General features: G+C 32.0%; 2 protein-coding genes across 5 annotated transcripts; one reads left to right on the forward strand and one right to left on the reverse strand.

Annotated features, from left to right (window-relative positions):
• Nucleotides 1–4,331: 4,331 nt before the first annotated feature.
• LOC145823268 (uncharacterized) lies at nucleotides 4,332–10,535 on the forward strand. Of its 4 annotated transcripts, none has more exons than XR_014365549.1 (6): nucleotides 4,332–4,635; nucleotides 5,177–5,248; nucleotides 5,331–5,399; nucleotides 5,910–5,957; nucleotides 7,880–7,948; nucleotides 10,168–10,392. XR_014365549.1 is itself a non-coding variant. In XM_082922852.1 (5 exons), the coding sequence occupies exons 1-4, from the start codon at nucleotides 4,379–4,381 to the stop codon at nucleotides 5,947–5,949; spliced, it is 438 nt and encodes a 145-aa protein (XP_082778978.1). In that variant the 5' UTR covers nucleotides 4,339–4,378; the 3' UTR covers nucleotides 5,950–5,957; nucleotides 10,168–10,535. The 4 variants fall into 4 exon arrangements, 1 of the variants encoding a protein (XP_082778978.1); XR_014365551.1 differs by lacking the exon at nucleotides 7,880–7,948 and adding an exon at nucleotides 4,945–5,014 and having other exon boundaries at nucleotides 4,343–4,635; XM_082922852.1 differs by lacking the exon at nucleotides 7,880–7,948 and having other exon boundaries at nucleotides 4,339–4,635; nucleotides 10,168–10,535.
• Nucleotides 10,536–11,200: 665 nt separating this feature from the next.
• LOC114311409 (Galactosyltransferase family protein) lies at nucleotides 11,201–12,412 on the reverse strand. The gene has a single exon (XM_028257550.2). The coding sequence runs from the start codon at nucleotides 12,254–12,256 to the stop codon at nucleotides 11,300–11,302; it is 957 nt and encodes a 318-aa protein (XP_028113351.2). The 5' UTR covers nucleotides 12,257–12,412; the 3' UTR covers nucleotides 11,201–11,299.
• Nucleotides 12,413–17,051: the final 4,639 nt, after the last annotated feature.

The raw sequence follows: 17,051 nt of genomic DNA on the forward strand, positions 1-17,051 counted from the left end.
GGCTGACAAAAAGAACTAAAACATCATGTCCTCAGCTCTGAGCCTAGTCACGTGTTTGGTCACCTACATACATGATATAAATAGTGAGCGGGAGCCCAGTGAATAATAACAGAATAAATGGTTAAATGAATGTTGTCCATAATGGTTACAGAAAACAGAATTCAAAAGCTATCAGAAATGAATTCATAATTATGTTGAGAAATCATACTTCATAACAGATACAGATTCAAAATCACATTCATAATCAGAATTTGTAGTTATTCATATGTGGTGCATTCATTAGTACTAGTAGAAACAGTTGATCCATAAAGGGACGGCCATGAACGTATACAGTTGACTCACGTGCACGGAGACGATACAGTTAGCTCATGAAACGTACAGTTGGCCTATAAATAAGACATTTACATAAGGATCCATAACAGTTGGCTCATGAGACGTACAGTTGGCCCATAGTTGGGATGTAACAGAACAGATAACAGATGTCATCTGGAGCTAATGATGCCACAGATACTTTTCAGAAATATTGGACAACCATTCATTCATATAGAAAATAATATTTCAGAAAACAGTTCATCTTATATCATTCAGAAAATACTTATAATTGAATGTAGCTTTACAAAGTTATTACTCACAGATAACAGATAGCTCCAAGTAAACGGACAGAGTAGGCAAGTCAAATATCTTGTGGCACGTGGTCTACACAAATACAGAACGATCACGTACTAAATTACACACCTGGAATCATTAACTTGGTTCTTTTTTGTTTCGGTATGTTTCTACTTCTTTATCCTCATTAAGGTGCCTTAATCTTCAAAAATTGCTGAAAACAGGGTCCTCGCTCGAGCGTAACTTCCTACGCTCGAGCGGACATGTAAAATGTGAGTGGTTGCTTGAGCGCAAGATCTGTCGCTCGAATGGTCTGTAAACTTTTGCAAAAGTACTGGTTACTTGATTTTTCCGCTCGATACTAGCTCGACTCTCGCTCGAGCGTGAGAGACATGCTCTCGCTCGAGCGCAACTTTTGTCGTTCGAGTGTGCTGCAAAACGTAAGAACTTTTGAGAGCTTGCATTTCACGCTCGAGCGGCCTTAAGGTCGCTCGAGCGGAAGTGCACATACTCAGAGTGGTTGCTCGAGCGTGGATCCCTTCGCTCGAGCAGAAGGTACGAATTTTGGGTTTTCCAGATTCGTCTTCAAGCTTCCAATCTCAATTTCAAAGCATCAAAACACATTCTATTGGGTTTAAAACTTGAGAAAACATGTATAAACTCATAATATATCATGAATTGAAACCATTTCGCAAAATCAAGCCCAAAAGCTTTGACAATTATCCAAAATCAAGCATGAAATTCAATATATAAATCATGCATGAATTGATATGCTTTCTATTCTTCCAAAACATGATCAATTGAGATAAAAATGTATGAAATATAATGAAATCTCAAACAAAGCTATGATCAATGCATGCATGTGAGAATTCTTTGTAAACATCTTCAAAATTTCATGAATTGTGCATGCATGCGCATCCATTCCATTATATTCTTTACTAATTCATGTATTTCCCCACAAACCCATGCAAATGATCTCACATAATGCACATAGTCTTCCCCTACATGGAGTAATTGTAAGAGTTATGGATAGTAATCTTACCTAAGGCTTGAATGTAGTGTAATTCTAACTCAATCTTCTAAATTATTTTCAAATCCCACCAATTCCTCTTGCTTTCTTCTTCTAGTTGATTCAAGTTTCTTCCTCTCTTTCTCTCTCTACGTGTATATGCTCAAGGAAGATAAGTGTGGGTTTAATAGAAGATTCTTGAGTCATATAAGCCTTATATAGGCTTGGCTTAATTAAGCTTAATTAACCTTAGTTAGTTTTAATTAATTAACTCTATTATTTGATTCCGAGTCGAATTTCAATTAAATTTACCTTAAAATTCTAAAAATTTTAGCTAATACATAATTCAAGTCGATTTTACGATCGGATGCCAATAAGGCTTTCGATTTACAGAACGGAACAAAAATTTAAATAGATATGTCTATGATGAACAGATATAACCACAAATAATGCTACACATATACAATTGATTCAAAATCTGATCTTAATAACTTGTTAGGCATATTAAGCTAGTTTGGCATGTACTAAATAAGTCAAAAAGTCACTATCTTATTTAAGTCACATCATCTTATTTAAATCACATCACCTCTCTAACACATCACATCAAACCCAACCCAAACCCAACCCAAACCCACCAATAAGTCAAAAAGTGCACTTTTTTAGGACATCCCAAACCAACCCTAAATCATGGATTAATGTTAATCATGGGGTAAGATTGTTACAATATACAACTATAACAAATTTAGATTTTAAAGCCCAGAAATTTAGAAACAAAATCATTGTTTGGGAATGAAATATTTTAGTTGTCAAAAATATTATTGTTATATTTTTAGTGACTAAATTAAACATTTAATAATAAATTAACATCCTTTTGTATAAAAAATTTCATCTTAAAAAGAAAACATCTTGCCACAAAAATGTTTAATTCTTAAAATCACATTTATTAGTGACATTTACAAAATTTTGTCGCTAAACATTTTTTTTTTTTTGATGGAGTGCTCTTTCTGTCACGACTCACCCAATGACTGAAATTGGTTTCTTAAGCTATAGATTTGGATAAGAATTAAAAAAAAAAAGAAAAGAAAATGTAAAGATAATGTGAATGAAATATAAGTTAATTTTTTTCTTTGTTTTTTTTTCTATTTTCAAATTCTTATCAAAATCCATGCTTCAAACACAACGATAATGTTTTTTGCAACAAAATAAATTTTTTAAAACTAAAATATGAAAAAAATACTAAAAAATAAAAATTCAAAAACTGAACCAAATAGTTATTTATTTTTGGATATGGATATTATTATTATTGAGTCTTTGAGGGTTCTTTTATGGCTTGACTACTTTACAAAGATATTTTATAGGCTTTTGAATAATGTTTTTCTTTTTCTATTATTGTTTTTTTTTTTTGAGTCTTCCAATAACGAGTAAGGAGGTTTTCTTTTGTAGTTTCGTGGGCCTCTAAGCAAGAAATTTTTTTTAGTCAATATCATCATAGGAAAAATTGATATTGTATTTGCGATTTTAAAACTATTTAATATAGGTATGGCATGTGAACAAATATAGATATTTCACTTTAGAAATAACTTCATAATTTAAACATATATGATCTGAATTCTTGGAGAAATTGGGACTTGGGCGAGTTACAGAAAGGGAAGATGGTTAAAACAAACATTTTAATCAAACAAAGATGGCTAGAAAATGCATTTTTATTTGTTTGAAGTAGATTAAAAAAAGGGTTTGGATTGTCTCATTGGACTGGAAGGTACTATATCCATGTACCGTTTTGATAATTCGAACTGTTAATTTTGTAAGACTTTTTATGTATATCATTAGATTTAAAAAATTAAATTAATTTGATAATTGTAACCTACTCAATTAATCATGTTTGTCACAAAAAATAAAAATAAAAATAAAAATGGACGGTCTATTTTCAAAAATACCCTTGCTATCTATTTTTTTAGACAAATGCAATACATTAAAAAGGCTACAATTGTCCGATTATCCTAATTTTTTGTGTGAATAATATAAATAAAGGTTATACAAAATGAACAATTCGATCATCAACTTGTCAAATTGGAAAGTCACAATTAAAAAACCACATATGTCAAATTACAAATCCAATGAAATTATTTCATTTTCTTAGAAACTCACAAGGCTGCCCTAATATTTTCAGTTTTACATATCAAAATCACAATCGCCATTTAAAATAAACTAATTGAATTCTATTTTCAAATGCAATATAAATTATTTCATTTCTGTGGAAGGCCAGAAGCTGCTCTAATATTTTCACTTTTGCAAGTCAAAATCACCACTACAACAAAAATAGTCTTTAGAGACGAAAATTAATGACGAAATATTTTTTTGTCACAAAATATGTATCTTTTAATGACGAAAATCATATTTCGTCTCCAAATGTATTATTTTTAGAGACAAAAATAAAATTTCGTCACAAATCTAAATCATAATAAAAAAATAGGTGACAAAATTATATTTCGTCATTATTTATATTTTTTTTGTCACCAAATATTTTCCCGCTAATATTTTCGGAGGGCGCCAAAATTAATAGACTTTTGGTGACGAAAAAATTTGTCACAACTTATAAAATTATTAATGACAAATATATTTTTGTCACCAATAATTTGGTGATATTTTAATATCATTTAGTGACAAAACTATTTTTGTGGCCAATATTTTTATTTTTGGTGAAGAAATAATTTTGTCACCAAAATATAATTTGGTCACTAAATATTTTAGGGGGAAACAAAAATGTTTTCTTACAATCGGTTCCTCTTCTCAATCACACACAATCATTTCTCGGTTCAAACCTATTTCTCTCTCTCTCACACACACACACACACACAGACGTTATACTACACAGGGCCCTCACAGCCGCTGCTCACATTGGATCAACCCACCGCCGCTCTACCATTTCCGATAGCCCTCACCGCCGACAGCCCTCACCACGCCGCCGTTAACCCCTCCTTTCCTCACCGCCGCTGCTGTGCAGATCGAAGAACACCGTTGTTAGTCTCTCTCTCTTTCTCTCTCTCTCTCTCTCTCAATGCTTAAAGGCTGTGGGTGATTTTGCTTGTTGATTACTTTTTAATTTACTCAAAATGGAAATTTTATGAGTGTTTTGATCAATTCGATGTAAAAAGAAAATGAAATTTTGCTTTATTTTTTTGTGTTAGTTTTGATTTGATCCCTTCTGGCATTAGGGTTTAGTTGGAATGTCATTAATTTTTTTGCAAATTTATTTACTTTAGAGGTTATCTCTACTGATATCTGAGGCTGTGGGTGATTTTGGTTGTTAATTACAATTTAATTTACAGGAAATTGGGGTTATGATTATGGGTGCTTCGATGGATTTGACGGAAAGACTTGTGTTTCAAGCCTCAAACTGTTTGTTAATCACTTGTGTTTCCCTTTTGTTTGATATATGGTCATTGAAAATTAAAGACTCTCTTGCTCTAGTACACAAACAGTTTGAGGCCGTCATGCTTGGATACAACTGCCATATGCACCCGTGAACCCACATCCTAATTCCTCATTTTTGCTTGGCAGGTGTCTTAATGATAATCAGTTAACTGGGAAAATCCCAAGGAAGCTCACTGGTATTTCCAGCTTGAAAGTTGTGTAAGTGAAAAACCTTAGTGTTTGAATTATTAGTACTAGATTCATTGTGACTTAGTGTCAAGACATCTGAATGATTTTGCAGAGATGTCTCAAACAACTTGTGTGGAACAATTCCTACTACAGGTCCATTTGAGCACATCCCATTAAACAAGTAAGGTTTCCTTGATTCATATAGTTCTGCAATTTATTTTTTCTTGAAGTTCGTTGAACTCTCTCCAACAGGGAGGGAAAAAAAGAAGGAAGAACTTTAACTCATACTCAAACAAAAATAGGTGATTGCAATGTTTACCATATAAGTCTACTATATTGGCTCTTTCCAGAGAATCTAGGAGATAAACCTCATGGGAACATTTTCTATGTTATTCAAGCCTCATTACCTATCCAAAAAAACAAAGGAAGAAGAAAGCTTTTCTAGATGAAAGTGAATTGTTAAGTTATATAGTGTGCCTTGTAGTGATAGAAAGTGTCATCTATGGCACATAGCTTCCTTGTTTTGCAGCCAAGTGAGCATAATACATATGCAGATATTGAAGCTGTGTATAAGTGTCATGTATCCTGTGAAGCGTAGATCATCTGTTTATGTATACTATTATTTTGATTGAAAGATTATGCATTTTTTTTTTGGGTCTAATTAAATGGTGTTTGTGTTGACTGTGTGCAGAACATTGACAAAATCCCATATGTTAATTGTCCTGTGCTGATTATTCATGTAAGTATGTAATTTTCAACATTTTACCTTTTAGAATTACTTATGGTAATTGAAGAACCATTCTAATATAGTTTTTAGACAATTAAGCCATTGTATAAGCTAGCATGAAACTCTTACCTTCTTTATCTTCCTTGCTTCTTTGTTTCTGTGTTTTTGTGGGTACATGTATATGATTATAACCACGGACTTGGATGACTAAGATCTTATGACTTGATGGCTATAGTTGAGAGTTTTCCATGGTATTTGTCACATCCTCTCTAAGATACTTAACTGGTTTTAGAGAGAGATCCTCAGAAGAAGACAAATCCAAACTATAACCAAGACACATGATGTCCAAATTAGTTCTTAGTATTGTGACTCTTATTTAATTGCTGGTTTCTGAACTTCGGCTTAGGTTAGGACACTTTTAAACTTCACTATTTCATCATAAAATGTTTGCACATTATAAATAGAACCTTGATTGTACTGTTATCTATTATCAGTTTCCATACTTGTTTTCACACTAGTAAATATTTTGTAGTTGTACTGGATGTGGCATTGACAGTAAATATTAGTGATTTAATCTTAACCAACTTTTTGATTATTTTTCATCAAAAATTCTTACCAGCATTATCAATTGGACTAAAATTGACACAAAATTAAAAAAAAAAAAATTAAGAATCAAAATTGAGCTAATTAAAAATTTAAGGACCAAAATGACACAAGAAATAAAATGCAGGAACTACCAATATAATTTGTCCTTTGGTAAACTATAAGAAATGTGATAAATGCATTTTTGTTTCATCCCAATAGTGCTTAAAGCTTCACCCCGACTAATCTTCGGATATATGTAATTTCCCATTTCACATATACCAAGTAATTATTGAGCCAAAACTCTGAAAGTAACTTCAAAGGTGGAGTGGGGAATGAAATTTTAAACTATTGGTCTACCCTAAATGTTGGAATACACGACATCTCTCATAAGAGTTAGAAAGTCTATGAGAACTAGTAAATTAGTTTATAATCAGTGAACTGAACGTAATCAACTTATAATCTTCTTCTAGTGCATGAGCATGACACTAATTAAAGAACTTTTGGGAAACTATAATAAAGAGTGTAATACATCATTCACATTTTGTCCTTTAATGAGGTGGAAGATAGAGAGAATAGAGAGAGGAGTGTATTCCCCCTTCACATGGTCCATTCCATATCATTAGAAATGGATTGGAGGTACTCAATTAGAACTGCCAAATATGTTTCATCAAATATATAATAATCAAACTTATAAAATCTTGTGCACTAGTGCATGCATGCATGGGTATGGCACTAATTAAAGTGAACTTTTGGGAAAACTACAAAGAGATAATAATATAATATAATGGCAATAGTTTTGAAGGTGATTGAAGCATATATAATAAAACAAAACTTAAATGCTTAGAACCAAACAGGTTTGTAGTGTTGGAGATATTAGTAATACTCACTAATGGTTTAAATGCTTAGATTTGTTGTTAATATGATATGTGAGCAGGTAATAGATTTTACATGTAAATTTCGCTATCTACTCAATAATAATATCTTCTTTATGAAACGTGTTGAGCATATAAATAATAAAATTGCCGTTCAAACTTTAGACGAATTAGTCATTAATTGATATAACCCAGAAGTTTATCTGTCAATTTCTAATTGGTTTTGCGTCTATGGTATGTTGTCTACAAAACTCTAAACTCTCTTTTCACATAAAAACAACTACTTTTGCTTTTAAAAAACAAGAATCTGGGGTTGGTCGGTCAGGCCGGAGTTCCATTCTATTGTGTTTTCTTGTATGTATTTGAGGGACTAGACCATATGTTATTTGGACTTGTGTGATTCTTATTGTAGACTTTTTTTTATATTTAGTTAAAGTTATTTGCTGTTTTTTTTTTTTTTTTGGTATGATGCTTCAGGTTGAATCCTCCAAATATTATTACAATAAGTAGGTTTACAATTCATTGATTTAAAAGTTCATATATAAGGTATATATGTTGAATTTACCCTCTATTTTTATATTGTGTTTTCAAGTTTCAGTATAATTTGAAAATCAAACCAAACATGAAATTTGAAAATCAAATTTGAACACCAGAGGTAAGTAGTGTTTTGTTCTTTCTAACACTTAAACTTGAAAATATGCCATCGGGCTCTAAAATCGTGAAACAGCTATGAGAAGGCCCGGGAACACCTCGGGAGGGACCGATGTAAGTTGTGTAAACTTACGGAACTAGCATGGGACTTTTTGTTTGAAAACTATTTAGAAAAATGTACTTTTCCAACACTTAGGCTTGAAAATAGGCCATCGGGAGCCAAAATCATGTAACAACCACGAGCTGGCCCGGGAAACACGTCAAACACCTCGGGAGAGACTAAAGTAAGTTGTGAAAACTTACGGAACTAGCACGGGACTCCCGGTTCAAAAACTAAGTCCAAAAATGCACTTTTTCACACTAAAGCTTGAAAATAGGCCTTCGAGGGCCAAAATTGGGCAACAGCCACGAGACAGCCCCGGGAACACCTCGAACACCTTGGGATGGACCAATGTGAGTTGTGAAAATTTACGGAACTAGCACGGGACTCCCGATTTGAAAACTAAGTCAAAAAATGCATTTTTCCACACTTAAGCTTGAAAATAGGCCTTCGGGGGCCAAAATCGTGCAACAGCCACGAGACGGCCTGGGAAACACCTCAAACACTTCGGGAGGGATCAATCTGAGTTGTGGAAACTAACGGAACTAGTACGGGACTCCCGATTTGAAAATTATGTCCAAAAATGCACTTTTCTACACTTAAGCTTGAAAATAGGCCTTTGGGGGCCAAAATCGTGCAACAGCCACGAGACGGCCCAGGAAACACCTCAAACACCTCGGGACGGATCAATGTGAGTTGTGGAACTTACGAAACTAGCATGAGACTCTCGGTTTGAAAACTAAGTTCAAAATGTATTTTTCCATACTTAAGCTTGAAAATAGGCCTTCGGGGGCCAAAATCGTGCAACAGCCACGAGACGGCCTGGGGAACAACTCAAACACCTCGGGATGGACCAATGTGAGTTGTGGAAACTTACGGAACTAGCATGAGACTCCCTGTTCGAAAACTAAGTCCAAAAATGCACGTTTTTACACTTAAGCTTGAAAATAGGCCTTCGGGGGCCAAAATCGTGCAACAGCCACGAGACGGCCCAGGAAACACCTCAAACATCTCGGGATGGACCAATGTGAGTTGTGGAAACTTACGGAACTAGCACGGGACTCCCGGTTTGAAAACTAAGTCCAAAAATGTATTTTTCCACACTTAAGCTTGAAAATAGGCTTTCGAGGGCCAAAATCGTGCAACAGTCACAAGACAGCCCGGGGAACACCTCAAACACCTCGGGAGGGACCAATGTGAGTTGTGGAAACTAACGGAACTAGCATGGGACTCCCGGTTTGAAAACTATGTCAAAAAATGCACTTTTTTACACTTAAGCTTGAAAATAGGCCTTCGGGGGCAAAATCGTGCAACAGCCACGAGACGGCCCGAGAAACACTTCAAACACCTCGGGATGGACCAATGTGAGTTGTGGAACTTACGGAACTAGTACGGGACTCTCGGTTTGAAAACTAAGTCCAAAAAAGTATTTTTCCACACTTAAGCTTGAAAGTAGGCCTTCGGGGGCCAAAATCGTGCAACAGCCACGAGACGGCCTGGGGAACAACTCAAACACCTCGGGATGGACCAATGTGAGTTGTGAAAACTTACGGAACTAGCATAAGACTCCCGATTCGAAAACTAAGTCCAAAAATACACTTTTTCACACTTAAGCTTGAAAATAGGCCTTCAGGGGCCAAAATCGTGCAACAGCCACGAGACGGCCTAGGAAACACCTCAAACACCTCGAGACGGACCAATATGAGTTGTGGAAACTTACGAAACTAGCATGAGACTTCCGGTTTGAAAACTAAGTCCAAAAATGCACTTTTCCACACTTAAGTTTGAAAATAAGCCTTCGGGGGCCAAAATCGTGCAACAGCCACGAGACGGCCCGGGAAACACCTCAAACACCTCAGGACGGACCAATGTGAGTTGTGGAAACTTACGAAACTAGCATGGGACTCCCGGTTTGAAAACTAAGTCAAAAAATGTATGTTAAATTCTATATGTTATGGATAAAATAATAATTGTCTAACTGACATTTTTTTTTTTGTGTTTTATTTTTTTGCAGATTCGAGATTTGATATGGACGTGTTTGGTAATTTGGAGGGCCGATGGTAGCTCATTTTGTGTTTTTGTTCATATTACCTTACATGTATTTTGGTTGTGTTGTAAATTTTATATTTTTATTAGTATTACGGGGCATGTTTGGTAATCTGCCCTTGATATTTTATTTTTGTTGATATTAGTAGACATATTTTTTGTTGGATATTAGGAGATGTGTTTGGTAATCTGCATGCGGTTGATATCATATTTTTCTGGATATTAGTAGTTTGTGAATATTAGGAGACATGTTTATAATCAGCATGTAGTTCATATTGTATTTTTGTGGATAGTGCTAAAATTCGATTGTGATGTTTATGAAAATGAACAGATTTTTCTATTGGTTTGTAATAAATATTTTATTGAACAGGTTATTGAAATGCGCAGGGAATTGTTACTGAAAAGAAAAAATTTCGAAAGAAAATAGTACACCTATTTTCAAAATTTTTAAATTTTATTAGTGACGAAATAAAAAATGTCGCTATTAGTTTTCAAAAAACATGACGAATAATTTTGTCACATTTGCTGAGTATTTCGTCGCTAAATTAAAATATTTGGTGACAAAATATTTTTTGTTATTGAATAATTTTCTTTTTTGCTCATTTTAGTGACGAATTTTTTTGTCACCTTAATCCATATCATTGGTGATGAAAATTTTCGTCACTAAAATATATTTGGTGACGAAATATTTCGTCGCAAAAAATAATTAAAATAAAATATTATTTAGTTTTGGTGACTAAATTGGTGTTTTAGAGGACGAAAAATTTAACATTTGGAGATGAAACATTTCGTCACAAAAAATGAAAAATAGGTGACGAAAGTGTTTTTCGTCACCAGGTACTTTTTGTGACGACGTATAGGCCACGAACGTGGTGACAAATTTTTTTCGTCACAGATCACTTTAGTGACGAAATTTTGATGTTTGGAGACGAAATCAGTCTGTCACCAAAGACCCTTTTTGTTGTAGTGCACATACTAAAAAAATAAAAATGAACAGAGAATTATGAATAATCGCCAAAATAAGCTTGTATGATTTGAATACTCCATTGAGGGAAAAAAAAAAGAAAGAATGAACAACATGTTAATGTGGCAGCACCTAATTAAGGTATATGATACAGCTTAGATGGTTTCAAATTCTGAGTGACATTAAAATACTGCAATGTATGAATCCACTTTACTTGATTCTTCAAAAGGTGTACTGCAATTGTCTCCGGCCAAAGTTCGTGTGTACACCTCGTGGGCGGCTCTGGATAGTTGTACATCGACCACTTAGCATTAAACCGGTTCTTGGCTCGATGACCATCACGAAGCCACTCGCCAAAAACCCGGTCTTCAGGCCCTTCCAAATGCTTTTTAGGAATATCTGAAACCCTAATCCACTCAACTATATCCCAAGAAATCAAAAAACCCATTCCAGACATGTAATGAACAAAAGGGTCCATGCTAGGGCATGGAATAACATAACCATAGTACAAGTCTTCTCTAGGCAATGGCCTCAATGACTCCACTAGGTTTTCTAACCTGAAATACGTGTCATCGTCTGCTTTCAACACATAATGGTAAGGCGGGTATGGCGTGGTTGAATTTTCCGCGCCATTAAACATCTCCGGCAAGCTTGAAAAGTAAGTATAAGTCTTACCTTTGTTCATGTTCTCTTTGCAATCGAGTATGATAATATCATCGTATCTCATTATCTCTAGCGCAACTAACACTTTTTGATCTTCCTTTGTTAAGTTGCAAAACACGAACTTCACGTCGATTTTTGCACCTACCGGAGATTGTGTACCGTAGATCATACGAAGGAAGTGGCGGCGATGGTATTGGTCGGGAAGTGTTAGAATCCCAAGAAGTATTCGGATATCGTCAGATGATGAATCATTTGGAGTGAGAAATTTCTCTGTTTGGGATGGGATTTTCGATAGAGCACATCTACCAAACCTTAACAGAGTATCAAATCGAACCTCGTTGATTGAAGCTAAGGTACAGAGAAAGAGAATGAAGAAGAAAGATGTTATGATGAATCGCCGGCCATCGGACTTTGTAGGCTTCATAATCATATATGAAATTAAAATTAAAAGCTGTGAAAAAAAGAGAAAAAATGAGAGAGGTTTTGGTTCAAAGAGAAGAGAGTAGTGAGAATAACATTTGAATGAATGAGTTGGTGATTCTAATAAATTCTAGTCTTTCTTACATGGAAAGCATTATGTTGGCGATTTCGTGCTATTGAGTCTACCATTTGGACTTTTCATCCTTGAAGAGAGGTGATCGTGGAAAGAGCACAAAACTAGTAAATTGACCAATATAGCCTCAAGACTTCTAAGTCAACTGGTAAAGTTAGATTTATATAATTAAATAGAATATTGCTAATAATATATGTAGAATATGTCTTTAATCTCTCTCTCAAAATATATATACACATATAGAATATAGGTAATTTAGTGAGCCTTATATTATGTCACTCAGTGACTGAATGAGAAATTTGATTGAGAGTGAACATCCTAAGATAAATTATTAAGAGAATTTACGTGTAAATCCTAATAAGTAAATTTATTATCTAATAGATCTTATGATAATTAATAATTTTTTTTATTAAACACTATTAAAAAACGTCATTAATTGTTAATTTTCAATGACAATTCGAAAATTGACACAAAATGTTACTAATTATAAGTTTTAACGACGGTTTAAAAAATTATCACAAAAAGTTACTAATTTTTAATTTTCAGTGACAGTTTAAAAATTTATCACAGAAAAATATCACTAATTGTAAGTTTTAGCAATAATTTATAAAAATCATGTCAAAAAAGTTATTAATTGTCAATTTTTAACAATATATATATAAAATCGTCATAAAAAATTATTTTTAACCACGATTTTATTATGATTTATTTTCAATAGGACTTGATAGAAATTAAGTCTAATTATTATGACTTATTGATAGTTTATCCTAATTATTAAGTCAGATCAGTTTGGGATATAATGTTTAGTTTGGTTAAAAAACAAATTTAATTATTAATATTTCAAAATTATTCCTCTATCCTACGTATATACTATCATAACATGGAAGGCTAGAGAACTCTCAAATAATATTAAAATGACAATACACATAATAAAAGGAATTGCTTTTTTAGATTTATTTGTAAAGAAAATGAGAAGTAACTCTATATTACTGTTCTAGTCAATGGTGTGTTAGTTTGTTGAAATAAACTAATCTATTGAATTAGCAGGATCAGTTTAATTGGCCAAAATTTATACCTCACTAAAATGTAAATAGTTTAAATCTCTCCATTTATGTTTGAGTCTTATTCCCTATATATTTATTAGGATTTTTACACTTTGAGAGTTAAAATAATCAATTGTATAACAAAACATGGGCAATTTTAATATTGTTCAACAAAATGGGTCAATTTGTGATTGAGGAGTTTTTGGTAATTTCAATATGCCCTTTTGAAGTCATGAACAGAGGGCGTAGAAAAAAGGTGGTGGAATTGAGCCTAATCTACGTTTTTAGGTTCAGTTCAATCGAAGTTATAAATGGGTCAACTTTTTGCAAATTAGGTATTTTTGCATGAACATGGGAGGCTTTTAAGTTACTCATTTCTCACCACACTTGAATATAAAGCCATTGACTACCAAAGCCATTGCTTTTTCAGTGATCCAAGAAGGCATTATGCAACTTGGAACGAATGACTGACACGTGTCAATAAAATGTGCAAAAATTATAACTAAATTATAATTCTAATAGGTGGTAAGATGGTCTATATATGTGTGCCATGGCATGGCACATGTCATTTGTGGGGATTTAACAAAATTTTCAACATTTGGGTGATGCAGCAATGAACCCCCGGAGAAGTGAATTGTAATTCCCATCAAGGATGGATTTAAAAGGGGCAAGAGGGGTGATCCTTTACTCTACTCTTTAATGTTTAAAAAAATAGTTTATTAAGAAAAACTGTTATGATATTAATATTTGTTAGTAAATATCTCAAAATTACGTTGACTCGATATTTTTTTAATACTTTTGAATATCCCTCGAAGTTTTTGAAAAAATTAAGTGAAACATGTGTGTCAAAGTATGAAACTAAAAATTTTGGAAGGTATTTGATCAAATTTATTGAAAAATACATTATTTAAGATTTTAATGTCAATTTTATTGTATTCTTTAATAATATGAAAGATCGTCAAGTACAATTTAAGATACTTTACTTTAGTAGATAGAATATCTAAAAAAATACTTATTTATGTTTTCATGTTATTTTTATTTTTTATGTCAATAGAAATTAATACTGTACCCCATATTTTAATTTTTTTATTAGTATATAAGTTAACCTCCTACGTTAAAATCTTGGATTTGCCCCTATTCCCATGGACAAAAAAAGAAAAACGGTTGCCTTGTCTAGAGCTATATAGATCCATCTATGCATCATGACTGACTGTTCGAGGACCATTTTGATTTTTAAGAATGTAGTGTAAAAAGTTAGAAAACCAAAAAATACAAATTAAAACATTTAGAGTGTATTAGGTAGTTAAAATTTATTTTAGATGTGACCTTACTACAATTACAATAAATCTAAAATATATTGTAACTCGAATGACACGATGTGGTGTATATCCGATATGCTTGGATTATATTCCCAAATATATCGCATTACAGCCCATCATACTTTTGGAGGGTGTGGTTGTCCCCTTCTTTCTTCCTTATTTATTGTTGATGATTGATTCTCTATCTTCATTAAATCTACGCATCTAAAATTTTTGGTAGGAATATTACCCAGAATAGAAAAGTGTGATTGAGATTCAATATATATTATGAAATTCATGCATAAAATGAATTTAGATTATACATTGATATTTCTTTATAAAATTTGGGATTAAAATTTTGAATATATAATAACATAGCAAAGTTCATCATGTGAAGCTGTTTTTTTTTTTTTTTTAATTTTTTTTTAAGATCAAAAAAGAAAAGCAAACCGTAGCTTATGTTAATTAAATCTATACTATATATTAAAAAAAAATGGGATTTTTAACCCCAAGTTTTATAGGAGCTCCAATCTCTCAATCTAAATTTCTTGATTTTTTGATTTAAAAAAAAAAACCTTAGCATTTATTAACTTCTTCCAACCCCCAAGTCTTACCCTCATAATAACACTTTAATGCATTAAGAACAAGCATAAAAAAATTTCTTTGAAATCCAACACATGAATTCCTTGAAAAGTCCTAACACATATGATTATCATCCCTCATAATAACACTTTAATGCATTAAGAACAAGTATAAAAAAAAATTTCTTGAAAAATTCAACACATATGATTATTATCATAATATTAAACTTTAATATAATATAATAAAAAAAAGAAGATATTGAATTCCTTGAAAAGTCCAACACATATGATTATTATCAAAATATTAAACTTTAATATAATATAAAAAAGGAAAAAAAGAAGACATTTAAAAAAAAAAGACATTTAAAAATCGCAATTCACATATATTGATAATTATATACTATATATTAAGGAAAATGAGGTTTTTAATCCCAAGTCTTGTGGGAGCTCCAATCTCCCAATCTAAATTTTCTGATTTTTTTTTAAAAAAAAAGCCTTAGCATTTATTAACTTCTTCCAACTCCCAAGTCTTATTCTCATAATAACATTGTAATGCATTAAGAACAAGCATAAAAAAAATTCTTTAAAATCCAACACATATGAATTCCTTGAAAAGTCTCAACACATATGATTATTATCCCTCATAATAACACTTTAACACATTAAGAACAAGCATAAAAAAAATTTCTTAAAAAGTCCAACACATATAATTATTATCAAAATATTAAATTTTAATATAATATAATAAAAAAAGATATTTAATTCCTTGAAAAGTTCAACACATATGATTATTATCAAAATATTAAAGTTTAATATAATATAAAAAAGGAAAAAAAGAAGACATTTAAAAAAAAATATTTAAAAATCGCAATTCACATATATAGATAATTGTAAATATATTAAGAAAAAGGGGATTTCTATACCCCAAGCCTTGTGGGAGCTCTAATCTCTCAATCTTAATTTTCTAAATTTTTGATTTAAAAAAAAAATCTCAGCATTTATTAATTTGGTCAAAATCTTCTGATCAGCATTTATTAACTTTTTTCAATTCACATGCCTGCATTTATTGATTTGGTCAAAATCTTTGAGTAGCATTTAAAATCCCTTTATACAAATAATTATAGATACAGCCCGTGCATAATTACTGCAGTAGCCTTTTTAATTTCTCCTGTACACTATGGTTAGTGATAAGATTGGTAAATTATTTTTATAAAAAATATTAAAAAACATAATTTATATATTAAAAAAATTAAAACAAATATAAATATCTATAATTATCCTGTGCATAGCACGGGTGATAGACTAGTTATATATTAAGCAAAAGGGATTTTTAACTCCCAATGCCTGTGAAAGCTTCAATATTCTAATATGAATTTTTTAAATTTTTTATTTAAAAAAAAAACTCAGCATTTATTGATTTGGTCAAAATTTCCTGACCAATATTTATTAACTTTTTTCAATTTACATATCTTTCCACATGCTTACATTTATTAATTTGGTCAAAATCTCCTGATCAGTATTTAAAATCCCCTCATACAAATAATTATACATACAATCCGTATATAGTTATTGCAGTATCTTTTTAACTTCTCCATATACTATGATTAGTGATAATATAAATATTTATAATTATCCGTGCATAATACCGATGATAGGTTAGTGTTCATTAAATGAAAAGTAAGACAGAGAATTTGGTACAATTTTGATAGCTATGGATGTAAAACAGACCATGTGGACTTGGAAATGAGCC

Source organism: Camellia sinensis, chromosome 4, assembly GCF_055761805.1.
Source record: "Camellia sinensis isolate YWXY chromosome 4, ASM5576180v1, whole genome shotgun sequence".
Lineage (NCBI taxonomy): Eukaryota > Viridiplantae > Streptophyta > Magnoliopsida > Ericales > Theaceae > Camellia > Camellia sinensis.